This window comes from Ornithorhynchus anatinus, chromosome 4, assembly GCF_004115215.2.
Source record: "Ornithorhynchus anatinus isolate Pmale09 chromosome 4, mOrnAna1.pri.v4, whole genome shotgun sequence".
NCBI lineage: Eukaryota > Metazoa > Chordata > Mammalia > Monotremata > Ornithorhynchidae > Ornithorhynchus > Ornithorhynchus anatinus.
Genome location: NC_041731.1, coordinates 40,789,928 through 40,817,776, shown reverse-complemented (window position 1 = coordinate 40,817,776; position 27,849 = coordinate 40,789,928). Strand labels below are relative to the sequence as shown.

Below are 27,849 nucleotides of genomic sequence, written 5' to 3'. Positions count from 1 at the left end.
TACTTTCTGGAAATCAACTAAGACTTTTCTTCCACACTGTTGAAACCTAAGGGAAGGTGGTGAAGAAATGCTTTCCCGGGGAAGCTTTTGTAGACACATACACACACACACACACACACACACAGGTTTTAACAGCCAACTCCACGTACTGAAAGTTTTGAAGTTATCGTTGTCCAGGCACTTAAGACTTATCCTTCATTTATTTTTCTCCATCCAGAGATGTTTTACTAACGTGGGAAAATGAAAATAGCACAGTGCTACCTATCCAATCCTCCTCCTGCTCATCCCTAACCCCCGTTAACCCTCTTAAACTTCTCTGTTTCTCTAAAATGTTTGGGCAGTCAAAGGCCACATCAAATGTTCTCTTGTTCCCTGGACTCGGGGCCCACATTGACAGAGAAGAAGTCCGAAAACAAACCCGTACCGATTCAAACCACTGAGATCCCCACAGTGGTAGTGTGGAAGGAATATCCTCTCTGGTCATCACCGCCCTCCCGCTCCATCCAAACCTTGTGCTGGGTCCTTCCCTCTTTGGGATTCCAGTACCGTTATCGCTTTCTCCAACGTATAAGGGACGTGCGTCTCAAAGAGAACATTAAAAATATTCGGGAGGAAAGCGGAGGGGGCTTTTGGAGAGGAGGCCCAGAGGTCCAGCAGGCGGCATCTTGGGTAGGCTGGGATGGGCGCTAAGAGCCCTCGGTGTCGGTATTGTCGCTTCCCGTGGTGTTGTCCCGATCCACTTCTCCCAGGTGTCTGCTAGTCTGATTTTTTCTCAGGGCCCGCTTTCTGCAAAGGAGAGGAAACACTGCAGAGGTGAGGAGAGATGCCCATCAAATTGAGTGAGCGCCTGAGCTACAAAGAGAGACCGTGAAGACTTGGGACACCCCGTCAATCAGTCAACTCTCCCCTGGTTCGGGCAGCGGGGACGAGAGCACCATGTGAATAACACCACACTGGGGTAAAGGTTGGCAACCCAAGACCCCAATTCTGGGCAGGGCAAGGAAGGTCGTGGCCACCCCCCCCAAGGAATTGGGAATTTGGGATTGCCTGCTCTGCCTCCCACTACTAGGCGGGGACCCTCCAGCAGTGGGAGCTGGGACTGGACTGGGGTGACTGGTCTCTCTGGCTCTCCCCAGACTTTAACTAGGGACTGACACTCTGGGTCCGCTATAGGCCAGAAATGGACTCCCTGCCAAACCCCAAATGCCTCCCCGGCCTGTCTCCCTAGCTCTGTGTGAGTCTGTATCCCCCTCCCCACTCTGTATGTATGGCCACAGGCCCACCTCCATAGTCATGTGTGTTCATGTGTGTGTGCATGTATTTGTACACGTGTCTTCCTCCATGGCTCATTTGTGTGTCTGCATGTCCATCTCCATGGCCCCATATGTGTGCGGATGTCTCTACATCTCGACCTCTTTGGCCCCATGTTTGTGTGTACACGCACATGTCCACCTCCATGACTCCATATGTATGCACGTGTCTCTGCATGGCCACCTCCATGGCCCTGTGTCTGTGTATGCAGGTGCACACATCCACCTCCATGGCCTGTGTTTATGCATGTGTCAATGATTGTCCACCTCCATGGTCCCGTGTTTGTGTGTGTGCACCCAGAAGTCCACCTCCCTGGCTCCATGGTTCCAAATGAGGGCATGTGCCTTGCAAGTTCACCTCCATGGCCCGATATGTGTGTGTGTGTGCGCAAATGCGCGTGCCCCTGTCTGCCCAGATCTCCAGGCCTGTATGTGTCTCAGTGTGTCACTTTCTTCCTAGCCCCATCCCACTGGGAGTCCCACCCCAAGTTCTGCTCCACACTCCATAGACACAGCTGCCACAGCTGTAGCCAACTCTTTGAAAGACGGAAATAAAATTCCAAATGACTGAAACCAACGGGGCAAACATTCCTACAGAAATGGCTGAAATTCAATCGGGATCAGATGAGGAAAGAAAGGATGAGAGCACAACCCGCCAACACAAGAGAGATAGGGCCAGGGGTAAGAGAAAAAAAGTAGGGTTCAGAAGTGACCACATGTTGACTACGAGTCAGCACCGAAATGTCACTGTCAAAAAAGCCAATCCAGTCCTGGGATGTCAGGAACTAGCCTTCTGTTACCCTTTGCATTAGTCAGATCCTTATTTGAGGACTTGCCTAAGTCTTGGTCCTTTCATTCTGTAGGGAGACCAGAGAAGAAATAAACAAAAAGGATTACTAGGATGGGGAAAAATGAAAGGAATTGGGGCTGTTTCATCTGGAGAAGAGAAGCACTTAGTACAGTGCTCTGCACACGGTAAGCTTCAATACCATCGAAGATGATGATGATGATGATGAGAAGAAAAGGCTGAGAGATGATCTAATACCTGTTTTCAAGTATATGATGGGTTTTTTTCTAGTTCCCCAAGGAATCCAGAAAACCGGATTCAAATTTGAGCATTGCCTGCAGCCTGCTGGATCACTGCAGGCAAGTTACTTATCCTGCCTGTACCTCAGTTTCTTCATCTGTAAAATGGGGCTAATCACACCTGCCTTTCTACCCGCCTCTCAGGGTTGTTGTGAGAGCAAACAATGAGATAAGTAACATGAGTGTGCTTTGGGAATAAAAGTGCCATCCATAAATCAAAGTCCTTGGTTCACTGAAGCCACAAGTGGGCTTCAAGCAAGAGAGGATTCAAACTGACATTAGGAAGAACTTTCAGATGACCAAGGTGATACAGTGCCTGGGAATGAGCTACCAAAGGAATCCAGATCTACCAGCCTAAAGGCGGGGGGGGGCTGGATCAGATGACCTCTCGAGGTCCCTGCCAGCAGTGGGATTCTGTCATGCTATGGTTCTCCAGACCTCCTGCAAGCTAGGAGTTTGGATGCCTTACAGACACCCTCACTCTTTCAACATGAGTTGACGCATGGTTGGCTCAAAGAGGGAGAAGCGCACCTGCGGTAATGCTCGAAGTTGTCTTTCATCCGCCGCCGCTCCTTGTCTGGGGGTTCTCCGTTGCTTACTTTTCCTTTCTGGGAAGGGAAGAGGGTCAGATTTAATAAAGACCCCATTCATTTATTTGTATTTTAACACTTACAGTGTGCAGAACCTTGAACTCAGTGTTTAGTCCCCGGGCTGTACACTGACCCTGCTTCCCTGAGTCGGAAAGGCCGGACGGAGCCTGCCACATCGTCCCCCGGACCCTGAACACGGTCCCTGAGTCCCTGAGGAGAGGCCTCTGGACCAGAGTGGGAAGAGGGCCAAGGTGGGCTGTCGCCAGAAGTAGAGTTATGTAGAAAAATGATCCAGGAAGCAGAGTGAAGTATGGAGTGGGGAAAGGCAGGAGGCAGGGAGGTCGACGAGGAGGCCGATTCAGTAATCGAGGTGGGATAGGATAGGTGTTTGAATTAACGTGGTAGCAGTTTGGATGGAGAGGAAAGGGTGGATTTTAGAAACGTGTTTGGATTAACGTGGTAGCAGTTTGGATGGAGAGGAAAGGGCGGATTTTAGAAACGTGTTTGGATTAACGTGGTAGCAGTTTGGATGGAGAGGAAAGGGCAGATTTTAGAAACGCTGTGAAGTTTGAACTGACAGGATTTGGTGAAAGATCAAATATGTAGGTTGAATGAGAGAGATGAGGCAAGGGTGCCACGGTTTGGGGCTTGTGAGACAGGAGGGCGGTGGTGCTGCCTACAGCGATGAGAAAGTCGGGGTTTGGGTGAGAAGACAAGGAGTTCTGTTTTGGACATGTTAAATTTGAGGTGCTGGCAGGGCATCCAAGTAGAGGCATCCTGAAGGCAGGAGGAAATTGTGAGACTTCAGAGAAGCCAGGGCGGGAGATGTAGATTTAAAAATCATCCGCATAGAGATGGTAGTTGAAGCCATTTTTTTAAATGGCATTTGTTAAGCACTTACTATGTGCCAGACACTGTACTAAGCTTGGGGTAGATATAAGCTAATCAAGTTGGACACAGTCCAGTTTCCCCATGGGGCTCACAGCCCAAGGTCACACAGCAGACAAGTGGTGGAGCCAGGATTAGAACCCAGATCATTCTGACTCCCAGGCCTCTGCTTTATTCACTAGGCCAAGCTGCTTCTCAAGGAAGCCATGGGAACAAATGAGTTCTTCGAGAAAGTGGGTGTAGATGGAGAATAGAGGGGACTGAGAATTGAGCCTCGAGGGACTCCTAGAGTTAGTTGGTGGGAGGCAGAAGAGAAGCCCATGAAAGAGACTGAGAATGAGTGGCTGGAGAGAGAGGAGGAGAACCAGGGGAGGAAAGTGTCAGGGAAGCCAAGGTTGGTTAATGTTTCTAGGAGAAGGGGGGTGTCAAAGGCAGTTGAGAGGCCTATCTCTTCCTGTCTGCCTGCCTCTTATTCTGCCTTCTTCTCTGTCTGCCGGCCTCTCATTCCATCAATCAAGCATAATTATTGAGCACTTACTATGTGCAGAGCACTGTACTAAGCTCTTGGGAGAGTACAATACAGCAGAATTAGCAGGCACAGTCCCTGCCTATAATGAGCTTAGGCCTGGAAGGGGATGCAGACATCAATATATAACTGGCAGAAGACTAAGAAGGCTGAAGTTGGGATAGTGCTTATCCTTAAAATACTTTGAACAGTGACCCTCTCCAGTGTCCAAAGTTGGTTTCTACCTATTTCTTAACGTCTTAACTCTTGTGCTGGCAGGGTTCCATTTATTCAATTGTAAAATTGGTGAACAGGTGACAGTTCTGACCCTCAATTTACTAATCTGAAAAAAAACCCTATCCTTTCCCAGAGCGATGGATTAGTGTGCTTTATTCACCTCTCCCTCATCCCCACAGCACTTATGTGCATATCCATAATTTATTTACTTATATTAATGCCTATCTCTCCCTCTAGACTGTAAGCTCCTAGGCAGGGAATGTCTACCAACTCTTTTATATTGTACTCTCCCAAGTACTTAGTGCAGCGTTCTGCAGACATTAAGCGCTCCATAAATACAACTGATGGATTGTTGGTTGGTGAAGAGCAGAAAGTTCCTGACAGAAAGGCTTTACAACTGCATATGCCACTATATAGCTCCCTGCATCTGCTCTTGGGATAGATGGTGAGAGTGGAAAACAGGCAGGATGAGAGGCAGGCAGGCAGAATAACAGGCAGCCAGGCAGAGTGACAGGCAGCCAGGCAGGATGAGATAGGACAGGAGATTTCACAAGAAGAAACGCTTTCATTTATAAGACTGAGCACCCTAGTTGGATCTCAAATGGGGATTCAAACCCTTCCTCTTCCCACTCAGATTTTGGGGCTCCTCCCTCCTCGATACCCCAGAAGCAGCTGTGCTCTTCCTCCTCCTTTTCCTTCTCTACAACAGGGCTAATCACCTACTGCATTTTTGGGCTGACTAATCGGTGAGCAAATATTTGTGCATTTGACCCTAGAGGCCTAGCACTCTACTGCGTGTTTGGCATATACGTTAGAGATCAATCAACCAATGAATTAATGAAGAGTATTAATTGAACATCTACTGTTTGTAGAACATTATACTAAGAGCTTGGGTGAGTAGATAAGATCCCTGTCCACAAGGACCTGACAATCTAGTGGGGGAGACAGATACTAAATCAAATTATAGATAGGAGGAGGTAATAGAGTGTAAAGATATTTACCTAAGTGTTATTGTGGGGGGGTGGGAGGAGTTCTCAAGTGCTTAAATGGCATTCAAGTGACAATTGGGGATTATAGGAGGGAAGATGAGAGATTAGTCAGGGAAGGTCTCCTGATTTTAAGATGAAGATTTGACGATGAGGAGAGCAGGGGTCTGTTGGATATGAAAGAGAAGGGAGTTCCAAGGTGGAAGGTGGGCGGGAGCATTAGAGATGAGAACGAGGCATAGTAAGTAGGTGGATTAAGAGGAATAAAGTGTGTTAACCGAAGTTTGCAGGGAGAAGAGAGTAGATAAGTAGAAGGGAAAGAGAGAAGTGATTAAGTGCCTTAAAACCAAGAGTCAGGAGTTTCTGCTCGATGGAGAAATGAATGGATGACCACTGGAGGTTTTGGGGGAGGAGGGAAACATGCACAGAACAATATTTTACAAAAATGATCTGGGTGGCAAGAGTGAAGTTCACCCTAGAGAGGGGAGGGGTAAGGCAGAGAAATTAGCAAAGAAGCCTATGCAGTATTCCAGTCAGGGCAGGACAAATGCCTGGATCAGTGTGGTGGCCATTTGGGTGGAGAGGAAGGGGAGGATTATAGAACTGTTGTGGACGGAGACCTGACAGGATTTAGTGACAGATAGAGAATGGGGATTGAAAGAGAGGGAGAAATCGAGGATAATGCCAAAGTTGGGGGCTTGAGAAAGAGAGAACTGTGGTGTCATCAACAGCAATGGCGAGGTGGAGGAGAGGATTTGTGGGGCAAGATGAGTTCAGTTTTGGACAATAACACCCCCCGGAAGTCCCACATGCCACCCAGAACAGAGCAGGGGGCAAGAGGGCTCTCTTACCTTTGGGGAAACTAAAAGCTGGTCCTTCTCCAGAGCGGCCAACGATGGGTGCACAAGTCTCACTTCGGTCGGACAATCTGAAACAAACAGAATTGGTGAGTCTCCAGGGCTCAGCCGGGTCTTTGGTCCGATCCCAACTGGCCTCTTTCACCCCGTCTCAAGGTGACCCTGAGGTACTGACCATCTCAAGGTCAAATGCTATCTCATGACCTCCTGAGCCAGCAGGTAGAACTCGGAAATGAGGGTGGAATACCACCCCCACAACCAAAACTGCCAGATTGACAGCCCAAGCTGGGAATACAGGTGTCCCTCGCCTCCATGCCAATCAAATTAGGAATGGAGGAGGGGGGAGGGCAGAGATTGGATAAACTGAGGCCGGAAGCTGGAATGGCTTAAGGGCACAGGTGATAAATACCTGCCGCCTCTAACCTTCTGTGCAGAGGAACGGGACTCGCAGCAGCCGGCTGCAGGTCGCCTCTGTCCAGATTGTGAGAAGGCCGCTCGGACTGCACCGAGTGAGGAGCCGTGGGATAGGTGAGTGTCTTGTCCTGCTGGGTTGGAAGCCAGATGCTTCACCATGGAAATGTAACATTTAAATGGATTTGATGTCTAAGTGGGTGCCTCCCCAGTGGGACGTGAATATGGTGGGAGTTAGTCGCCTCACCAAGTGCGAGTAGCAAATAAGTGGATTTGATGTCTAAGTTGGTGCCTTCCCAGTGGGACGTGAATATGGTGGGAGCTAGCTGCCTCACCAAGTATGAGTAGCACATAAGTGGATTTGATGCCTGAGTGCCTCCCGAGTGGGATGTGAACAGGGTGGGAGCTAGCCGTCTCACCAAGAGCGAGTAACACATAAGTGGGTAACACATAACTGGGTTTAATGCATAAGTGTATGTAATTCATAAGTGTTTAACACATAAGTGTGTGTAACTCATAAGTGTATTTAACGCATAAGTGTATGTAACTCATAAGTGTATTTAACGCATAAGTGTATGTAACGCATAAATGTATTTAACGCAAAGGTAGATTCCTCCTGAGCGGGGTGTGCACATGGTGGGAGCTAGCTGCCTCACCACATGTGAATAAATAATAAGTAAGTTCTGCCTGGGTGGGCCCGGGTGTCCGGCCACACGCAAGTAACATACCAGTATATTTCTCCTGTTAGGGAAGCTCTAACACCACATTCCTCCCAAAAGGGAAGCTTTTACACCATAGTTCTCCCAAAAGGGAAGGCCGATTTGTCGTGCCTAAATAACTAATTAATTCAATTCACCCCATGGAATAAATTTTATACAAACTCAGGTTTTTCTTCCCCGGCCTCTCTCTCTCTCTCTCTCCGCCGTGCCGATTCTGAAAAAACCTGTCCCTGACGACGGGTGATACCCCCCGACCCGCCACTAACCAGCAAAGCCCCTCAGGAAAGCAACTGTTTCCAGGTTCCTGCAGAAAAAATGTAGCTGCCAATATATTACTACTGAGGTATCTATTAAGCCCTAAATAAGCGACAAGCTATATGATAAGCCCTGAGATAGTTACAGTACATGCCACATGGGGCTTACAATCTAAGGGAGAGGAAGACCAACTATTGAATTCCTATTTTGCAAATGAGGAAACTGAGGCCCAGACTTTCCCAAGGTCACACAGCAGGCATGTGGAGAAAACAGGTTTATAACCCAGGCCTCTCTTTTTTTTATGGTATTTATTAAGCACTTACTATGTGCCATGCACTGTACTAAGCGCTGGGGTAGATACAAACTAATTAGGTTGGACACAGTCCATATCCCACATGGGACTCACAGTCTTAGGGGATAAAGCACAGGCCTTGGAGTCAAAAGGTCATGGGTTCTAATGCCAGCTCTGTCACTTGTCTGCTTTGTGGCCTTGGGCAAGTCATTTCATTTTTCTGTGCCTCAGTTACCTGACCTGTAAGATGGGGATTGAAACCTTGAACCCCACGAGGTACAGCGACTGTGTACAATCTGATTTGCTTATATCCACCCCAGAACTTTTAGTACAGTGTCTGATACAAGGTAAGCATTTAAACACCATAATTATCTTTATAGATCAGGGAACTGAGGCACAGAGAAGTTAAGTGACTTGCCCAAGGTCACAGAGCAGACAAGTGGCAGAGCCAGAATTAGAACCCAGGTCCTTCAGATTTCCAGGCCCTTGCTCTTGCCGCTAAGCCACTATTCCTAGTCCTGCTCTCTTTCCACTAGGCCACACCGCTCCTCTTCCACCTGGAGCAAAGATACAACTGACGTCCTGTGCATCAGCACAGCCCCAAGGCCCAGATCTCCCATCCAGAAAAGCGCCTGTGATAGCTTCTGCTTGTTTAGAAAGGGCAGAGAATAGGAATCTGCCACTTCCCCGGGGGGAAACACCACAGGGAAGTGTGCTCCAGCAGAGGACCCTCATCCTCGTCCCAGGACTGAACACGAGACGGACATCTGCAGCAGCAAACCTGCAGGCTGCACAGCTCTGTACTTGTAGCGAGGAATTGCATGTTCAGGGAACTATCGTTCACAATTCTGCCTGACCCCATTCTTCTGTATTTCTCCCCTTCCCTGACCTTCATTAATAATAATAACTGTGGCATTTGTTAAGTGCTTACTTTGTGCAAGCGCTGGGGCAGATGTAAGATAATCAGGTCTCTTATGGGGCTTTCGGTCTAAGTAGAAGGGACATCTGGTATTGAATCTCCATTTTACAGATGAGGAAGCTGAAGCATAGAGAATTGAAATGACTGGCCCCAGATAACACATCAGGCAAGTGGCAGAGCTGGGATTAGAACCTAGGTCCTCAACTCCCAGGCCCGGCCCTTTCCAGTAGGTCCCGCTGCCTCCCCTTCTTTCCTAGGAATAATAATAATAATAATAAATAATTATGGTATTTGTTAAGCACTTACTACTTACTAAGCGCTTACTAACAGTTACCAGGTACTGTTCTAGAGTCCTCCACTCTCCCCAGTGAGAGTACAGTTTTCTGAAGTTCCCAAAAAGCATGCTGGGAAGCTCCTGCTACTCACTGGTTGCCCAGAGCCAGGCAGGCTGGTGACTCTGGATGCATCACGTGCCCCCTCGCTGGCTAAATCCACAGCTTAGAGTGGAGGCCCAAGGGGACCATGGGCTTCCATAGCTTCAGCCTGGAGGTTCCATCACTCGCCTCCCAATCAGGCCCAGGCAACGCTCCACCCATCTTGTTGTCTGCTTTCGCTATCTCAGAGTTGAGGCCATCGGTAAGACTATTTGAGAGGCGTAGGCCGGGGCCAACCTCTCCGGTTCTCTTACTTCTGGCTGGCACCTCTGCCCCACCTAAGACCCCGTAGAACCAGCCGCAGCGACCACCTTAACCCTTTCTAACTTGACCCGGTAGGGGACAACAGTTCTCCTGTCCGTCTCCCCCGGACCCGGCTGACTCCGCTCTCACTCATTCTCCCCTCCAAATCGGAAACTTCTCCTGGGGATTTCTCGATGATCGCGAGGGGAGGAAGGATGGGTGGCTCACTTTTGTCGGAGAGCTGAGCGTCCTCATCCAGGCTCCGGGGAAGAGTCAGCTACAAGGTGGAAACAAACAGCTCTATCAGCACTGGACCTACGTCCCTCCCGAGGTCCCCATCAAACAGGGTTTTGATCAAGCAAAGCACACTTTAGCGAGGCCTAGATTTCTCCTATAACCACCTAACTCATCATGCCTGTCAAAGGAGCATTTCCCCCTTCACTTACCCCAAAGAGGTTTCAGGATTGAACTCATTATTATTCTTATGGACTTGGATAAGGATAAGCACTAGGGTAGATGAAAAGAATCATATGAATCAATCACTGGTATTGATTGAGCACTTACTGTGTAGAACTCTATGCACAGAGCACTTCCGAGCACTTGGGAGAATACAATAACAGAGTTGGTAGGCACGTTTGCAGCCCACAAGGAGTTTAGAATCTAGAGCGCTGAACAACTCCAGTGGTTGCCTATCAACCTCCGCTCCAAACAAAAACTCCTCACTCTAGGCTTCAAGGCTCTACATCACCTTGCCCCTTCCTACCTCTCCTCCCTTCTCTCTTTCTACTGCCCACCCCGCACGCTCCGCTCCTCTGCCCCACCCACCTCCTCACCGTCCCTCGGTCTCGCCTATCCCGCCGTCGACCCCTGGGCCACGTCCTCCCACGGTCTGGAACGCCCTCCCTCCTCACCTCCGCCAAACTGATTCTCTTCCCCTCTTCAAAACCCTACTTAAAACTCACCTCCTCCAAGAGGCCTTCCCAGACTGAGCTCCTCTTCTCCCTCTACTCCCTCTGCCACCCCCCCTTTACCTCTCCGCAGCTAAACCCTCTTTTTCCCCTTTTCCCTCTGCTCCTCCCCCTCTCCCTTCCCATCCCCACAACACTGTACTCGTCCGCTCAACTGTATATATTTCCATTACTCTATTTATTTTGTTAATGAATTGTACATCGCCTTGATTCTATTTAGTTGCCATTGTTTTTACAAGATGTTCTTCCCCTTGACTCTATTTATTGCCATTGTTCTTGTCTGTCCGTCTCCCCCGATTAGACTGTAAGCCCGTCAAACGGCAGGGACTGTCTCTATCTGTTGCTGACTTGTTCATCCCAAGCGCTTAGTACAGTGCTCTGCACATAGTAAGCGCTCAATAAATACTACTGAATGAATGAATAAGCGCTTGGGAAAATTCAATAAAATTAAGTCAGTAGATGTGATCAAATACAATTGATAGATATTTAAGCACATATCCATCCTATTTTCTTCTTCCTTCTATCTAGAAATCTAGAAATTTTCTGTTTCCCCCTCCACTAGATGAGAAGTTGCTGGAGGGCTGGGATTGTGTTTTCTGTGTCTAGATTTGTCCCTCTAGACCGTAAGCTCATTGTAAGCAGGGAACGTGTCTATCAACTCTGTTATATTGTACTCTTCCAAGCACTTAATACAGAGCTCTGCACATAGAAAACACTCAATACAACTGATTGATTGATTCTACTTCTATTGTGTGCTCCCAACCACACAGTACAGAGCTCTGTGCTCAGCAGCTGCTCAGCAAATACTACTGATTGATCAGAACTTCACCATAACTCTGATCTCACTTTTCTCTGAGACTGCCATTTCCACCCTTGAAAGTCCCATAATCGATCAATGGCATTTTTTGAGCACTTATTGGGTACAGGCCCCTGTATTAAGCACTTGGGGGAGTACAATACAACAGAGTTGGTAGACATTCTCTGCCCGCGATTAGCTTACTGTCTAACGCAGTACAGAGAAATCTTATTTCATGATGAGACTTGAGCAACTTTGAAGCATAAAGTCAGTCTGCACCTAAAACCCTGGGCTTGAGAGGAGCTAGAGGACACTTTATTAAAGTGCAGAGAGTTGAGATGGGAGGGACCTGTGCTGTTGCAAATGTCCTTATGCAAGGTGCTAATTGGGATGTTAGATGGATACCCAGGAAAGCAACCACCAACTGATTCCTCGAGTGACTTTGGTCCCAGCATCACAGTCCAGGTGGACCCGAGATCTAGCCCAGGATGACTTTACATAAGGGCCTATGTTCTTATGCTCCGGAGTTAATGGCCCATGGGATCGTCACCTCAGTATCATAGGTCGCTAGCACCGAGAGGTCCGCTGCCCAAACCTTAAAAGCCACAGTGCCTCCATGGGCATAGAAAGCTGAAGGCAGCCAAGTCTGCTCTCTGGGCTTCCAATGTAACTGAAGATCCATTATCTGAAAGTCAGCTCGGGGACGGCTGCCTCCTCAGAGTGCCAGGATCCCAGCATCCCTTGCAACCCCCACCCCTAACCTTACTCACCTCCTGCGAGTTCCTGGGAGACATCTCCTCCAAGTCTAAACTCTAGGATGACAGGCAAAAAGAGAACCCGTGACATCATATATGCCCATAGCAGACCTATTTTCCAATTTAGGGCAAACCAGAGGACAGGGCATTGGGGTGACCCATTTTTTTTATGGTGTTTTTTAAGTGCTTACTATGTGCAAGCACTCTACTAAGCACTGGGGTAGATACAAGCTAATCAGGTTGAATGCAGTCCATGTCCCACATGGGCTCACTGTCTTAATCCCCACTTTTCAGATGAGGTAACCAAGGCACAGACAAGTGAAGTGACTTGCCCAAGATCACTCTGCAGACAAATGAACCCAGGTCTTTCTGATTCCCAGGCCCATGGTCCTCCCACTAGGCCAAGCTGCTTTTCCTTTCCTATCTTGAGGTGGGATGTCAAAATAAGAGGGGGAGAGTTGGAAAGGGCCTCCAAATCCTCCCTCTACCGCCTCCCACCTTTCTCCAGGCTGGGTTAAACCGAAGGGGCTGAGGAAAGCTCTTACCAGGTTGGGGGTCTCCAGTTGTAGCCTCTTCAGCTTGCTCTCCATGGACAGCAGCTGGCCTTCTCTCGTGAACAACTGCAGCTGTAGCTCATCGCACTTCTCGCCCAGCTCGCGAATCTGCTTGCGATGCCCGTCCTTCTCTATCAGGCTCTGGGAGTATTGCAGGTGGAACTGCTCCCGGGTCATGATGGCCTAAGCCCATAAGGAAACTCGGGGTTGCTAGACTGTAAGCTCGTTAGTCAGTTGGTTAATCATATATATTGAGTGCTTATTTTGGGCAGAGCACTGTATTAAGCACTTGGAAGAGTACAATGTAACAGACACATTCCCTGTCCACAATGAACTTACAGTCTAGAGAGGGAGACAGACATTGATATAAATAAATAAAATTACAGATGTGTACCTAAGTGCTGTGGGGCTGAGAGGGGGATGAATAAAGGGAGAAAGTCAGGGAGACACAGAAGGGAGTGGGAGGAGAGGAAAAGGAGAAGCAGAGTGGCTCAGTGGAAAGAGCCTGGGCTTGGAAGTCAGAGGTCATGAGTTCAAATCCTGCCTCTGCCACTTGTCAGCTGTGTGACTGTGGGCAAGACACTTAACTACTCTGTGCCTCAGTTACCTCATCTGGAAAAGGGGGATGAAGACTGTGAGCCCCACGTGGGACAACCTGATGACCCTGTATCTACCCCAGCGTTTAGAACAGTGCTCTGCTCATAGTAAGCACTTAACAAATACCAACATTATTATTAAAAGGAGGATTTAGTCAGGGAAGGCCTCTTGGAGGAGATGTGCCTTCAATAAGGCTTTGAAGGTGGGGAGATTAATTGTCAGATATGAAGAGGGACGGCATTTGCAGGCCAGATGCAGGATGTAGGCAAGAGGTCGGTGGCGAGATAGACAAGCTCGAGGTACAGTGAGAAGTTTAGCATTTGAGATTCTATGACCTCCTTTGATCATTCATTCAATTGTATTTATTGAGCACACCTCCTTTGATCATTCATTTATTCAACTGTAATTGAGCACTTACTGTGTGCAGAGCACTGTACTGAGTGCTTGGGAGAGTACAATGCAACAACAAACAGACACATTCTCTGCCCACAAGTTTACAGTCCAGGCTGCAGGTTTGGCATCTATTTCTGGTCCTAAATCCCTGAGGTTTCCATTTGTCTTCCTGCTCCCCTCAACTGGTGCTTTACAGTGAGCTCTCTGGAGCCACAGAGCAAAGCAAAGTCCCCAAACTGGGCAGGGGAATTGTACCTGGTCCCTCTCAATAGCCACTTCTTCCATCTGTTGTAAAATGGCTTCAATGCGATCTTTGTACATCTTGGAGTCTTTCCGAAGGGTCGTGCACTGCAGCTCAAACATCTCTTTTTCCTCCATGCACTGCAGTGAGAGAAGCAGGAGAGGGAAACTCACCGGTGGGTCATTGTCGAGATGTTCCTGGCCCTTTCCTTGGCTAATTTGAGGAGTTTCGGAGTTGGGCAGCCCAGTTGTCTTCCCCACTCCACCGCAGCCCTTTCAGTGGGAGCTGAAAGACAATTACGCTCCCCCACTTCAAAGCCTTACTGAAGGCACATCTCCTCCAGGAGGTCTTCTCTGACTTAACCCTCTTTTCTTTATCTTCCATTCCCTTCTGCGTCACCTGGATCTGCTCCCTTTATTCATCCCCCGCCCAGCCCCATGGCACTTCTGTACACATCTGTAATTTCATATGTTTATATTAATGTCTGTCTCCCCCCCAACACACTGTAAACTCACTGTGGGCAGGGAATGTGTCTTTTATATTGTTCTACTGTACTCTCCCAAGCATTTAGTGCAGTACGCTGGACACAGTTAGTGCTCAATAAATACAATTGACTGACTGACTGGCTGATTGCCCAGGTCGGAGGTCCCTGACCCAACCAACCCCCAACAGAGTCCTGGACGGCAGGTTCTGATCTGGTCCAGATCCGAAGGAGCCCAGAAATGAGCCCAAGTCAAGTCAGAAGGAGGCCGAGCTCTGGTTTCCAGTGGGGAGCTACTGGACACATATCGTGGCTTGGTGCACGAACAATCTCCACTGTGGACTGCTGGAAGGACTGGGGAGGCTTCATCCGTCCTCCCTCCCGGCCCGAGCTGGGATCGGCCCCGTCCACCCACCCGTGCTTAACAAGGTGCTCCACACACAGTAAGCGCTCAATGAACATCACCGCTGGAACGATGGATCGAGCAGCGCCGCCCTGGCTCAGCTCGGCCCCCGCACCACCCTCATCCTCTGCTTCAGGACCACTGGGACGCACCAAGGAACCTGGAGCTGGCTCCCCTCCTAGGCACCGAGGAGAGGGGGCCGCTTGGGAGAGTCCGGTTTACCCTCACCTCCCCGGACTGTAGGAAATGGGGCGCTTTTGGACAACGCTTCCCTGCCGATCAGAAGCATCCCTGGCTGGGGGCAGGGCAGGGGGAGGGTTTGCACGCAATACGCACTCAGTAAATACCACTGAATGAATGAATTCCCCCCGCAGACTTGAACCTCACCCCCTCCAGGCTGGGCTGGGGTTGAACTTGCCCAAATCTCCCACCTCAGAGGTGGATCCGCTAGCCCTTGAGCTCTCCGTGCCACCCAGACAGGCAGCAGTGGTGGTATGGGCTGGCAATTATGGGGGTGGGTAACCATTGCGGGGGAAAGCCAACGCGGACCAACGCCCCGGCTCTGTCCTCTCCATCCCTAGTGACGCAGCATGGAACAGGCAACACCCCTGATTCTCCCCTCCCCATCCCTGCCTCTCTCGGCAGGGACCATCCCACCCCCCTGACTCTCTGCCATCTAAACCCACTCCCTTGGAGTCTTGTCTTGTTTTTGTCCGTCTGTCTCCCCCGATTAGACTGTGAGCCCGTCACTGGGCAGGGATTGTCTCTATCTGTTGCCGAATTGTATATTCCAAGCGCTCAGTACGGTGCTCTGCACATAGTAAGCACTCAATAAATACTATTGAACTAATGAATGGAAGCAAAGAGACCATCGTACCTGGGTGACTCAGGTCCGGGCAATAGGGTCCCCTATTTTACACCTGGGCCTGAACTGGGAGGAGGAGTAGCAGTGGAGAGAAAGGATTGGGAAGGGGTATCTCAGGGACACAGAACCCAGCTGCATTCAGCTTTGACCCAGTCTGCCTTGGTACCTCAACTAGAAACTTGTGAATTCTGGCACCGAGGCAGGACTCGACAGTCTACATGGCCCTCCTGCCACCCACCTTGTTGCGCAGCGTCTCGGCTTGGCGCAAGTCCTTGCGTAGACGGAAGATGGTTGTTTCCTTTTCCTGGTGCTCCAACAGAGACTGCCTCCAGTCCTCCTCCAGGACTGTGATGTACAGGCTGTTCTTCTCCCGCTTTCCTTCCTGGGATACATTGAGGATAGAAGAGGAAAAGGGGCTACAGCAATGGGGAGCGGCCAATTGGCCCCCAAGAAAAGGAGAGACACGGTGAGCCGTTCTGCGGGACCCTCTCCCCATGGACTGTTCTTTCAAGACTTCCTCTCCCAGAATGTCAAGCAAACAAGTCAAAGGTTCAGATTGGGCTAAACAGGATTTATCCCTGCTGAAATGTGTCGAGTTAAAATATGCAAAATGACCACTGGCAAAAATCTCATTATGGGTTGTAATAGGTTTAGGTTTGAACTCAAGATTCTATTAGTAAATGGTCTCGATACCAGCATCAATCAGTCCCTGGATGCTTGTCTTCCCAAATTACATTGACAGATCAAGGATCTGTCCCTCTCAGGTCTGTAGCTTATCCTTGTTCTTTCCTTTTTTTTCTCCCTCTCCTTTTCTCTTGAAGTGGGCTGGTCGGGAAGAGATATGACTGGAGCTAGCCTGCTTGCCCAGGACCCCTGCAGCCCACAGCCTCCCCAACCCCGGTGTCCTTACCCTAATGGAGTTTTCCAGCTCTTGGATCTTCACCAGTAGAAGGTCCTTCTCCTGCTGCATCTCCCACATCACCTCCTGGCTTGGCCGCTGCTCGATCGCATGCTTTAGCTTAGTCGTGTGCTTCCTCTCCACCTTGCAGTCATCCTCAGCCTTCATCAGGTTGTGCTTCAGCTGGGCGATCTGGAGGTGAAAGACAATTATTCTCTGAAAGACAATTACTCTTCCCCACTTCAAAGCCTTATTGAAGGCACAACTCCAGGAAACCTTCTCCGACTAAGCCCTTCTCTCCTCTCCCATTCCCTTCTGCTTTCCCCTGACTTCCTTCATATATCAACCCCTCCCAACCCCATGGCACATATATATCTATATATATGTAGTTTGCTTATTTATTTATATTTATGTCTGTCTCCCCTCTAGACTGTGAGTTTGTTGAGGGCAGGGAATGTGTCTGTTTATTGTTATATTGTACTCTCCCAAGCGCGTAGGAAATTGCTTTGCACACAGTAAGCGCTCAATAAATATAATTAAATAAATGAATGAATGAGGTGAGTTGCCTATCGACCTCCGCTCCAAACAAAAACTCCTCACTCTAGGCTTCAAGGCTCTCCATCACCTTGCCCCTTCCTACCTCTCCTCCCTTCTCTCTTTCTACCGCCCACCCCGCACGCTCCGCTCCTCCGCCGCCCACCTCCTCACCGTCCCTCGGTCTCGCCTATCCCGCCGTCGACCCCTGGGTCACGTCCTCCCGCGGTCCTGGAACGCCCTTCCTCCTCACCTCCGCCAAACTGATTCTCTTTCCCTCTTCAAAACCTTACTTAAAAATCACCTCCTCCAAGAGGCGTTCCCAGACTGAGCTCCTCTTCCCCCTCTACTCCCTCTGCCATCCCCCCTTTACGTCTCCGCAGCTAAAGCCTCATTTTCCCCTTTTCCCTCTGCTCCTCCACCTCTCCCTTCCCATCCCCACAGCACTGTACTTGTCCGCTCAACTGTATATATTTTCGTTACCCTATTTATATTGTTAATGAATTGTACATCGCCTTGATTCTATTTAGTTGCCATCGGTTTTTACGAGATGTTCTTCCCCTTGACGCTGTTTAGTGCCATTGTTCTTGTCTGTCCGTCTCCCCAGATTAGACTGTAAGCCCGTCAAACTGCAGGGACTGTCTCTATCTGTTGCCGACTTGTTCATCTCAAGCGCTTAGTACAGTGCTCTGCACATAGTAAGCGCTCAATAAATACTATTGAAGAAGAAGAAGAAGAAGGTGAGGAAGTGGTTCTCCCAATCACTGTCTTTACTGTCCTCTCATGTACTGATTTGCTCGAGCTGACCACGGTCCCCAAACCAGGCAGAGAGAACAGATCTAAAGGGGATGGCTCTTTCCCATGGTGCGCCCGCCCACCCAGCCTCACTGCAAACTAAAATAAATCACCCATTTCTCTGCCCTTAATTCTCTTCAGGGGCTACCCACCACAGGATAGTAATAACAATAATAATAATAATAAAGGCACTTGTTAAGCGCTTAGTATGTGGCAAGCACTGTTCTAAGAGCTGGGGTAGATAGAAGTTAAATAAGGTTGGACACAGACCCTGTTCCACATGGGCTCACAGTCTAAATAGATATAGGTGAGGAAGCTGAGGTCAAGAAGAATTAAGTGATTTGCCCAAGTTCACGCAGCAAATAGCAGAGCCGGGATCAAAACTCCCAAGCCTGGGAGTCAGGAGTACCCGGGTTCTAATTTCGGCTCCACCACTTGTCTGCTGTGTTGCCTTGGGCAAGTTATTGACTTCTCTGGGCCTCAGTTACCTCATCTGTAAAATGAAGATTAAGACAGTGAGCCCCGTGTGGGGCAGGGACTGTGTCCAGCCCGATTTGCCTGAACCACCCCAGCGCTTAGTACAGTGCCTGGCACATAGTAAGCACTTAAGTGCCACGATTTTGTTCTTACTATTATTAGGGCCATGCAGCTTCGCAGTTTCCAGCCAGGGGCAGCTCTCCAGCAACCCCTCCCCCGAAGTGTGTCAGCAGGGCCAGGTGTGTCAGTGAACCACCCGGGAACCACCCAGGCAAGAGGGCAAGGAAGAGGCAGGGCGGGGGAGTGAGAAAAGGCAAGAGGTGACCCACCTCCAGCTGCAGGTCACGGTTCTTCATGAGCGCCGCGTTCTTCTCTTCGCTCTGCTTGGCGAAGCTCATGGCCAGGTTGTAGTTCTCGTCCTTGCACTTCTTGAGCTCCTGGCTGAAGGCCTGGCACTCCTCCTTCATCTTCTCTGCACGCTCCTGGTGCTTGCGCAGCATGCTGTTCTTCACCCGAGTCTCCTTGATGAAGTCGTCCTTGGAGCTGAGCAGCAGGTTCAGCTCCTGCACCTTCTTCTGCAGCTTCAGGACCTCGTTCATCAGGAGCTGGGTCAGGCCTGACTCTCCGGAAGCATCTGTCCGGGGAATGGCATCATTCCGGGAGACCGCTTCCAACCCCATCCCCGCAGCACGATCCCAGTGTGGGGGCCCGGGCCCCAGGGGAAAGGAGAGAGAGAAAAAGGGGGAAGGAGGTGGAGGAGGAGAAGGAGGGGGCAGAGAAGGAGGAGAGCGGGGAATCCACCATGAAAGAATAAGGAAACTTGAGCACCATTTGGGTTTTCTATTCTGTTAATTCCTTTCATAGCTCCCTCTATGAAAAAGGGCCAGGCGCTCCTTATGCCTAGTTTACTACTGGGGAAACTGTGTCCTGCTTGGGAGTGGGCAGCGGGGAGGATTTTCCCTGTGCTTTCAAAATAAGAAGCATCCTGGAGGTAAATCAGCCGCTTCTTCCAAAGAACTGTGGGGCTCAGCACCTGATTTGTCTGAATGATAACTCCGAGGCTTGGGAGGAGGCTGGAAATATCATCATCATTTCCCAGATGAACATACCGAGGCCTAGGGAGACTAAGGAATTTAGCCCTTCTGAATCTCCAGCCTCGTGTTTAGGCCCCCCAGCTCCCATCTCCCTTTTCATAGGGGGTACCAGGATCAGGCCTAACGCCCCCCAAGTTTGGTGACCGTACCTGCTCACCGTACTTAGATCTCACCTACCCTGCAGCCAAACCCTCGTCCATGTCGTCCCTCTGCCCTGGAGCTTCCTCCCCCTTCATATATGACAGCCCACCACTCTCCCCTCCTTCAAAGCCTTATTAAAATCACATCTTCTCCAAGAGGCCATACCCGACTAAGCCCTCACTTTCCCACTCCCTCTCCCTTCTGTGTTGCCTATGCGCTTGGATCTGTACCCTTTAAGCACTTGATAGTCACCCCACTCTCATCCCCACAGAAGTTCCATACATAACCATAATTTAATATCAGTCTCTCCCTCTAGACTGTGAACTCCTTAATAGTAATAATAATAATAATAATGTTGGTATATGTGCAGAGCACTGTTCTAAGCACTGGGGTAGATACAGGGTAATCATGTTGTCCGACATGAGGCTCACAGTCTTAATCCTCATTTTACAGATGAGGTAACCGAGGCACAGAGAAGTTAGGTATTTGCCCACAGTCACACAGCTGACAAGCGGCAGAGCTGGGATTCGAGCCCATGACCTCTGACTCCCAAGTCTGGGCTCTTTCCACTGAGCCACGCTGCTACCAACTCTGTTACACTGTAAAGAGAAGCAGCATGGACTAGTGGCTAGAGTAAGGGCCTGGGAGTCAGAAATACCTGGGTTTTAATCCTTGCTCCTCCACTTGTCTGCTGTGTGGCCTTGGATAAGTCAGTTTATTTCTCTGAGCCTCAGTTATGTCATCTGTAAAATGGGGATTAAGACTGTGAGCCTCATGGGGGACAGGGACTGTGTCCAACCCGATTTGCTTGTTTCCACCCCAGGACTTAGTACAGTGCCTGTACTAAGCACTAACAAATACCATAATTATTATTATTATTACTCTCCCAAATGCTTAGAACAGTGCTCTGCACACAGTAAGTGCTCAATAAATAATATTGATTGCCTGACTGACTGACTGTAACTCTGCCATCCCATGACTTCTGCCCTGCTTCTCCCAGGAAGCCTAGGGCAGCATTCAAGCCCAGGCGATCTTTCCAGGCCCACACCTGGAGTCCTTTCCAAAGAGAGAGCCCCAAACCCCCAACCCTCCCTCCTCCTGCACCCACCTTACCAATGATCATAGAGAAGACCCTGGTCGGCTCCTTTCCCGTGATCTTCTTATACAGATGCGGGTAGTACAGCTCCAAACTCTCGAGGAATGCCACATACCCTTTGTGGCCCGTCCGCTGGAGGATGTCCAAGAGGACGCCTGCAGCCCAGGAAGGGCAAGGAGGAGGAGGAAGAGGGAAGCCAGAGCCTCAGGCAGGGAATGCCCGCTGCAGACCCTCGAGCCCTCCGGCACTCTGAGTGAAAGCGAGGGAGCAGCCCGGTGGGGGACTTGGATGGGGAATGGCAGGAGGGAAAGCAGGAAAGAGGGACTCTGATGCCTCTCGGGGCCCAGGAATCCCAGGGGTGGACATGGGGGTGAGAGACTAAGTCAGGCCTGGCCCCATTCCTGGTTCCCAACTGAACCAGCTCTTGAGGACTAGGAAAGAGGATGAGCTCAAGGAGAGGGGCACTGAAGACCACCCTCATCAACCAGCCTTGGTGCTTTAGGATGGAAAATGTCAAACTCCGTTTGTCTGCAGTGGTAAACCATGTCTTTCTAAGGCTCTTTTCTCCAACCCGGGAAGTCAGGTTACATAAACATGGTCTGGTATGAAAACCGATCAGACCACTTAGCAAGGGCCCGTAGAGGAAGCAAGGTCTAAAATAATGCACACCGCAGACAAGAAAGAATCTCAGTCAAAATTCAAACAAGGCCCCTGCCGGCCCAGCTCCAAAACCAAGTTTGCTCTGGCTGGGGCTCACGGCCAATCCAAGAGGAGGGTTTCGAAGTCAGGTGAACTGCTCGGGGAGCCTGACATGGCAGCATGAATACTCACGTTGGCAGGCCCAACCACAATCCAATGGGACCAAGAGGGACAGGAAAGCTTTCCACTGAGCAGCTGAATCCCAGAGACTCACCTGCGATCAAGTCTATCCGTGCCCACGCGAGAAGGCTGATTTTCAGGGGAGAAGAAAAACCAGCGCTTGCACCTGCCTGCCCCATCGCCCACCCTGGCCGGCCTCCAGTACTGGTACACTGACCTACTTTCCTCTTGCGAATGACCAGGCTGGGGTCGTTGAGAACCTGCTCCTCGTCATCGGGGTTGATGACCTTGCACTGCCGGAGGTAGGGCGTGATCCTGCTCGGATCGATGATGGAGATCAGCTTCACCCGGAAGCCCTCCAGAGTGTTCCAGCACTCCTCGTCGTTCTCGTAGTCGGACATGACGGGAGCCCAGTGGACCTCCTGGGAGGGACTTCTCTTCAAATGGCACCCGACGGAGGCTGTGACAGAAACACGTGGCAGATTTCAGTGGCACGGCCCATAGGGAGACCAGGCAGATCACCTGCGGGGTGGGAGTGCTGGGGACATTCAATGCGAGATGGTGGGTGGGGAGTCCTCTCTGAGGGTAGGACCCTGCCTGGAGTGGGAGACACAGCCTGTAGGACTCTTATTTGTAGGGTGCTAAGCCCCGGTTCTGACATCAGTATTATTACTATTGTATTTGTTCAAGCATTTACTGCATGTCAAGTACTGTTCCAGCAATGGGGTAGATTCAAGTTAATCAGGTTGTACATAATCCCCATCCCACGTCGGGGGTCACAGTCTAAGTAGGAGGGAGGAAAACTTAATCCCCACTTTACCGATAAGGAAAATGAAGCACAGAGAAGTTAAGTGATTTCCCCATGATCACCCGGCAGGCAACTGACAGAGCCAGGTTTAGAACCCGAGTCCTCTGACTCCTCAGCTAGAGTTCTTTTCACTAGGCCACTCTGCTCCTCTCTCCCTGCTAGACCTCTAGACTCCCTACCCTCGACTTCTCTCCCTACTTCTTGGCCGGGGGCGGGGGGCTGGACCCTTCTCCAGAGAGGACCCGCGAGGGGCACGAGCCCCTGGGAGCCGGCAGATCCGCTCACCAGGTCCGGGGCACGGTGTTCTGTGGCGGCTCCTCACGAAGAAGTCCAGGGTCTTACACAGTCGGTTCAAGATTGATTGCAGAGGCCTCCTCCAGCGGGCTCTGATGTTAATTCTCAATGCCTCGGGGAAGGACAGCATCCCACGATGGCCCTGGTGGGACATAAGGCGACAGGAAGGTGGCGGGTGGATTGAGCCCGGAGGAAGGAAGCTGGGAGATGCTCGGGGCTTGGGGACGTGGGGGAGGAGAGAGAAGATGAGATGACGGCTTGCCTTGCATAGACATTGTTAAATGAAAGAGACGGAACAAAGCAAAATGAAACGGCCTCCACTTCGCTCCAATCTCCCTCCTGGGTTTGGTCGCAAAGCTGCTTCTGCCAGCAAACTCTAATAGTAATTAATAATAATGATTGTGATATTTGCTAGGCTCTTACTGTGTGCCACACCCTGTACTAAGGCAGATGCCAAATAATCATGTCAGACAGAGTCCCTGTCCCAAATGGGGCTCATGGTCCATGGAAGGGATTGAACATGTATTTTATTCCCAATTTACAGATGAGGAAAACTGAGGCACAGAGGAGTTAGATGACTTGCCCAAGGTCACCCAGCATGTAAGGGACAGAGCCGTGATGAACACCCAGGTTCCCACACCCGAGACCCGCCATCTTTCCGCTAGGCCACACTGCTTGTCTGGGAAGTCTTCTCTGAGGGCTGGGGGGGCAGTCCACCTCACCAGAGTCCCTCCACCCTCCCAACCTCTCCCATTCCTGAGGATTAACAATAACTGTGGCATTTGTTAAGCGCTTATTATATGCCAAGCACTGTACTAACTCTGAGGCAGACGCAAGATCATCAGGTCTCACATGGGGCTAAGTAGGAGAGAAAACGGGGATTGAATCCCCATTTTGCCGATGAAAGAACTGAGGCAAAGAGGAAGTGAAGTAACTTGCCCAAGGTCATGCAAGCAGACAAGTGACAAAGCCGGGATTAGAATCTAGGATCTCTGACTCCCAGACCTGGGCTCTTTCCTCTAGATCACGCTGCTTCCCACTCCGCCAACCGTCAGATTGTCAGGCCACGTGGGATGGGAGGGGATGTTTAGAGGGTCCTCCGACTGGCCATTTGGTCTGGTGGGGACTTGGAGGGCCCACGTTTTCTGAACCTTTAGGAGTCCTGGTCCAGGACAAAATCTCCCCACCGTTTACAGCTGATAGAGAAAACTGGCTGATCAGGTCAGGTTCCTCATTGCGATGGCCATGACTGACTGACGTTCAGCCTATGACTTACAGCAAACTCATTTCCCCTAATTCTCTTACATTTTTTTTCCTTTCTGCTGTAGGATGGCAGAGTGATGAAACACAACTTCTATTTTTATAGCTCTGTCAACTTAATATCAGATACTTTAGCCTTCTAGGGCAGAGGTTACTTCAGCCCCCACCACCCCCCTAAAAATGTGTGCCTTTCTATCCCAGTCTCAATTTTGAAAAACTCTATCTTAAAATAACACCTGTTCCATTCAATTATTTTGCTTTGCTCATTCTTACACCCCTAGCATGTACAACTTTTGTACTGCTCTAAATGATTACTTATTGCTCTATGGGCGCAGAATAAAAATACCAACTCAATCCCTTCTCTAAGGACAATAGGAGGTTGGAAGATGCCTGTTGGTAGAGGGAGACACAAATCCAGCCACAGACAGGCATCTCGGCATCTTATTATCACCAAGACGCGGCTTCAGGATTCCGGGAATCATCCTGCCTGATGCTACTGGTAAGAAAATGGATGCCTGGGTGCAGGGGTTACGAGGCAGGAGGGGTTAGGGTGAGAATGGACCCCAGGGCAGATTCCCTGAACCTGCTCACAGGGCATCTGCAACCCCTTTTCTGAAAGAAAATGGCTCTTTGCCATTACCAGGATCCCTGCAAGCATTCTTGCCCCCGTCCCCAGCTGCCTCTCCAAAAACCCCGAGGCTCCCACTGCACAAAAGTTGAAGAGATGGTAAGTGGGTTTGGCCTTAATTAGTACACTATGGAAATTCCCAATTAGAGGCTGGCTGATTCTTCACTGAGCCTAGATTCCTGTAGTAGTAATAATAATAATGATGATGGTATCTGTTAAGTACTTGCTATGCTCTGTATCAAGTGCTGGGGTAGATACCGGCTAATCAGGTCCCCCATGGCATTCACGGACTAAGTAGGAGGGAGAATAGGCATCGAATCCCCATTTGGCAGCTGAGGGAACTGGGGCGCAGAGAAGTAAAGTGACTTGCCCAAGATCACCCAGCAGGCAGATGGTGGAACGGGGATTAGAACCCAGGTCCTCTGACGCCCAGGCCCCGGCTCTTTCCACTAAGACAGGCTGCTTCACTAGAACACGGATTCTTCAGGAAAAAATTCCTCTTTGTTCTAAATGAGCTGCGCCATTTAGCCTTAATAGTTTTGGATAATGTTTTTGTTTCTCTGCTGTACGGTCAGAAGGCAACAGGTGATCCCTCAACACCAGTAATTTCTTTCTGGCCTCTCAGAGAGTCAGCATGAGGAATGAGATACTGCAGATCGCTATCTGATCCCGGTCGAATGGTTGACCCTCAAGCAGAGAGGAGGAAGATGAATCGAAAAAACAGAAGAAGTCAAAAAAAAGATGCAGCAGGGTGAACTGGAAAGAGAGCAGGCCTAAGAGTCAGGAGACCTGGATTCTCATCTCTAGTCTTGCCTGCTTTGCATTCTTGAGAAATTCACCTCACTGAGAGCAAGAAACTCCCTCTCCCAAAGCTGTGAGGGAGCATCCCTGAGTCTGAGAGACCAGGAGACCCTTTCTGCCATGTCTTCTCTGTCCAAACCAGTGCCAAACTAACTGGGACAATCAATTCCTTCCTCAACTGCCACTTGGGCAAGTCACTTACCTTCTCTCTGTCGGTTCCTCATCTTCAAAACTGCGATTTAATACCTGTCTCCCTTCTTCTTAAAATATGAGCCTCATGTGGGACAGGGATGGTAACCATTCCGATGACCCTGTATTTACCTCAGCACTTACCACAGTACTTGACATGCAGTAGGTGCTTAAATACCACAACTGTTATTATTCTCTCTGCCTCGGTTTCCTCAGCTGTGAAAAGGGGGATAAGATACCTGTTCTCCCTCCCCCTTAGACTATGAGCCCCATGTGGGGCAGGGACTTTGTCCAGATTTGATTAATTTGTCCCTGCTCCAGCATTTTGGACAGTGCTTGACACACAGTAGGTACTAAACAAATACCACAACTATAATTATTATTATTGCTGTTGTTCAAAGTAAAAGGTCCAAAATGAAATGTCGGGTATAAAAAACTGAACAGAACCGGGTTTGATGCTGGGCACTAGTTGTGCTCTCACTAGGATTTGGCCATCAGATTTCTTTCAGATCTTTTAAAGCCACGGCGAGGAGGGTGGATTCAATAATCTGGCCTCTAAACTTGCAGCCATATTATGGGTGGTGGATCCTTCCTCTAATTTGAAAATACAGTAAGAGAACCAGAGAGACAAAATATAAAATATAGCAAGATCTGTTTTTCAGCTAAGAATATGCCAAGACCAAGTTAAAGATCAAGGACATCCCTTCTCCATCGGTCATCGACCTCAGAAGAATCCTGTCTTCCTTCTCCCTCCCAATTTGGTCTTAAAGATGGGAAGGTGAGGCTGTGGGCATCTCCTTCAGCCCATCAGTGCTGATTTTCTTTTCTCCACTTTGTTTCTTCCCAATTCCTGCCCTCCCAGCCCCCCACGTCATGGTTCAGACAATGAAAGCAACATACCTTAAGCCCTACTGGAAGCCACCAGCGTTGTCCCGACTCTGCCTTGCATGCGCATTTGAGTGTGTCTGGAGAGTCCTTGGCTCTTGGGGTGGACAGGAAATGCAGAAGGCGATGCAGGAACTCAAGGGAGGGTGGAGCTTGTTGGGGCAGCTTCTGCTTCAAAGCACTTCCTGATGGGCCTGATTTAACCTCATTGTAGCCTGGGCCAGACCTGCAGGGTGGTTCCTTGATAGGATGTCTTCTGACTGGGAAACCAAATTCTGGGGAGGAGGAGGAATGGGGAAAGAGAGGGAGGCGTGGCTTGCTGAAGATGGTCATAAACGAATTCCACTTGAATTCGGCCCCTGCGACAGCCCTGCAAGCATGGGTTGGGCATGGAAGCACCTGTGAAATGGTAGGGATGTCCTCTCTCCCCGCCACGCTAGCTTTCACTTAAAATAAGCTAGCCTAGTGGAAAGAGTGCGGAGCTAGTGGTTGGGAGGCCCTGGTTTTAGTCCTGGTTCCACCACTCGCCGTCTGAATAATCCTAGGCAAGTCGCTAAACCGCTCTGAGCCTCCGTTTCTCACTCTGTAAAATGTGGATTCAGTTCTTCTTCACCCTTGCCCTTAGGCTGGGAGTCCCAAGTGAGAAAGGGATGGTGTCCAAGCTGATGATCTTGTCTCTACCCTGGCAGCACAGTGCTTGGCACATGGTACACGCTTAACCCAAACCACCATTACTATTACAATCCCATAGCCAACACCAAGGTTCTGCGCAGGCTCACAAACTATAGATGACAAATTTCCACTTAAATGCTTGAGACATCATCCTCAGCACTGTGACTTTCCAGAGCTCAGCTTGACTGCACCTGAGATCTTGGGATGAGACGCGTGGCCTTGAAGAGCTAGCGGCTTATCCGGCCACCACCCAGTGCCCCAGGATCCTGAAAACCCAAACACCTTCAAGTGTTCCTCTTGAGGTTGTGAAGACTAGGGACTCCCTGGTGTAGCTCAGGTGAAGCACTGGGTTACACGTTTACCCATATTGGCCATGGAGTTAAAAGGTGGTGCTCCTGATCTGCACCAGAGACATCGGGAAGAGGCCCTAGACGGGTGTGCATTTTCTTACCCCACTAGGTTAAGTGGGGGCTTCTTACCCTAGGTCTCTAATCTGAACCCTCAAGAGCTGACAGTGGTGGGTGCATCCAGGTGATCCAGCTCCACCAAACTGATTCCCATCAGCCTCCCCAACGATGAGGTGGGCTGAAAAACAACAGGAGTATCCACGGTCATGATGCAAGAAGAGCCTTTGAGTTCCAACCCCACCTTCCTTAAACAGTTTCAGCTGGAG

At 49.8% G+C, this 27,849-nt stretch overlaps 1 protein-coding gene across 2 annotated transcripts; it reads right to left on the bottom strand.

Moving 5' to 3' along the window:
* Window positions 1-181: 181 nt before the first annotated feature.
* On the bottom strand, window positions 182-27,849 carry CARD9 (caspase recruitment domain family member 9). 2 transcript variants are annotated; one of them, XM_029062062.2, is made up of 15 exons: window positions 27,656-27,849; window positions 26,520-26,779; window positions 22,733-22,883; window positions 21,857-22,099; window positions 20,838-20,975; window positions 18,819-19,123; window positions 16,696-16,875; window positions 16,024-16,167; window positions 14,051-14,176; window positions 12,797-12,988; window positions 12,267-12,308; window positions 9,961-10,009; window positions 6,454-6,530; window positions 2,928-3,004; window positions 182-786 (listed from the first exon to the last, which is right to left on the bottom strand). In XM_029062062.2, the coding sequence occupies exons 3-15, from the start codon at window positions 22,869-22,871 to the stop codon at window positions 687-689; spliced, it is 1,812 nt and encodes a 603-aa protein (XP_028917895.1). In that variant the 5' UTR covers window positions 22,872-22,883; window positions 26,520-26,779; window positions 27,656-27,849; the 3' UTR covers window positions 182-686. The 2 variants fall into 2 exon arrangements, with proteins under 2 accessions (XP_028917895.1, XP_028917896.1); XM_029062063.2 differs by lacking the exon at window positions 12,267-12,308.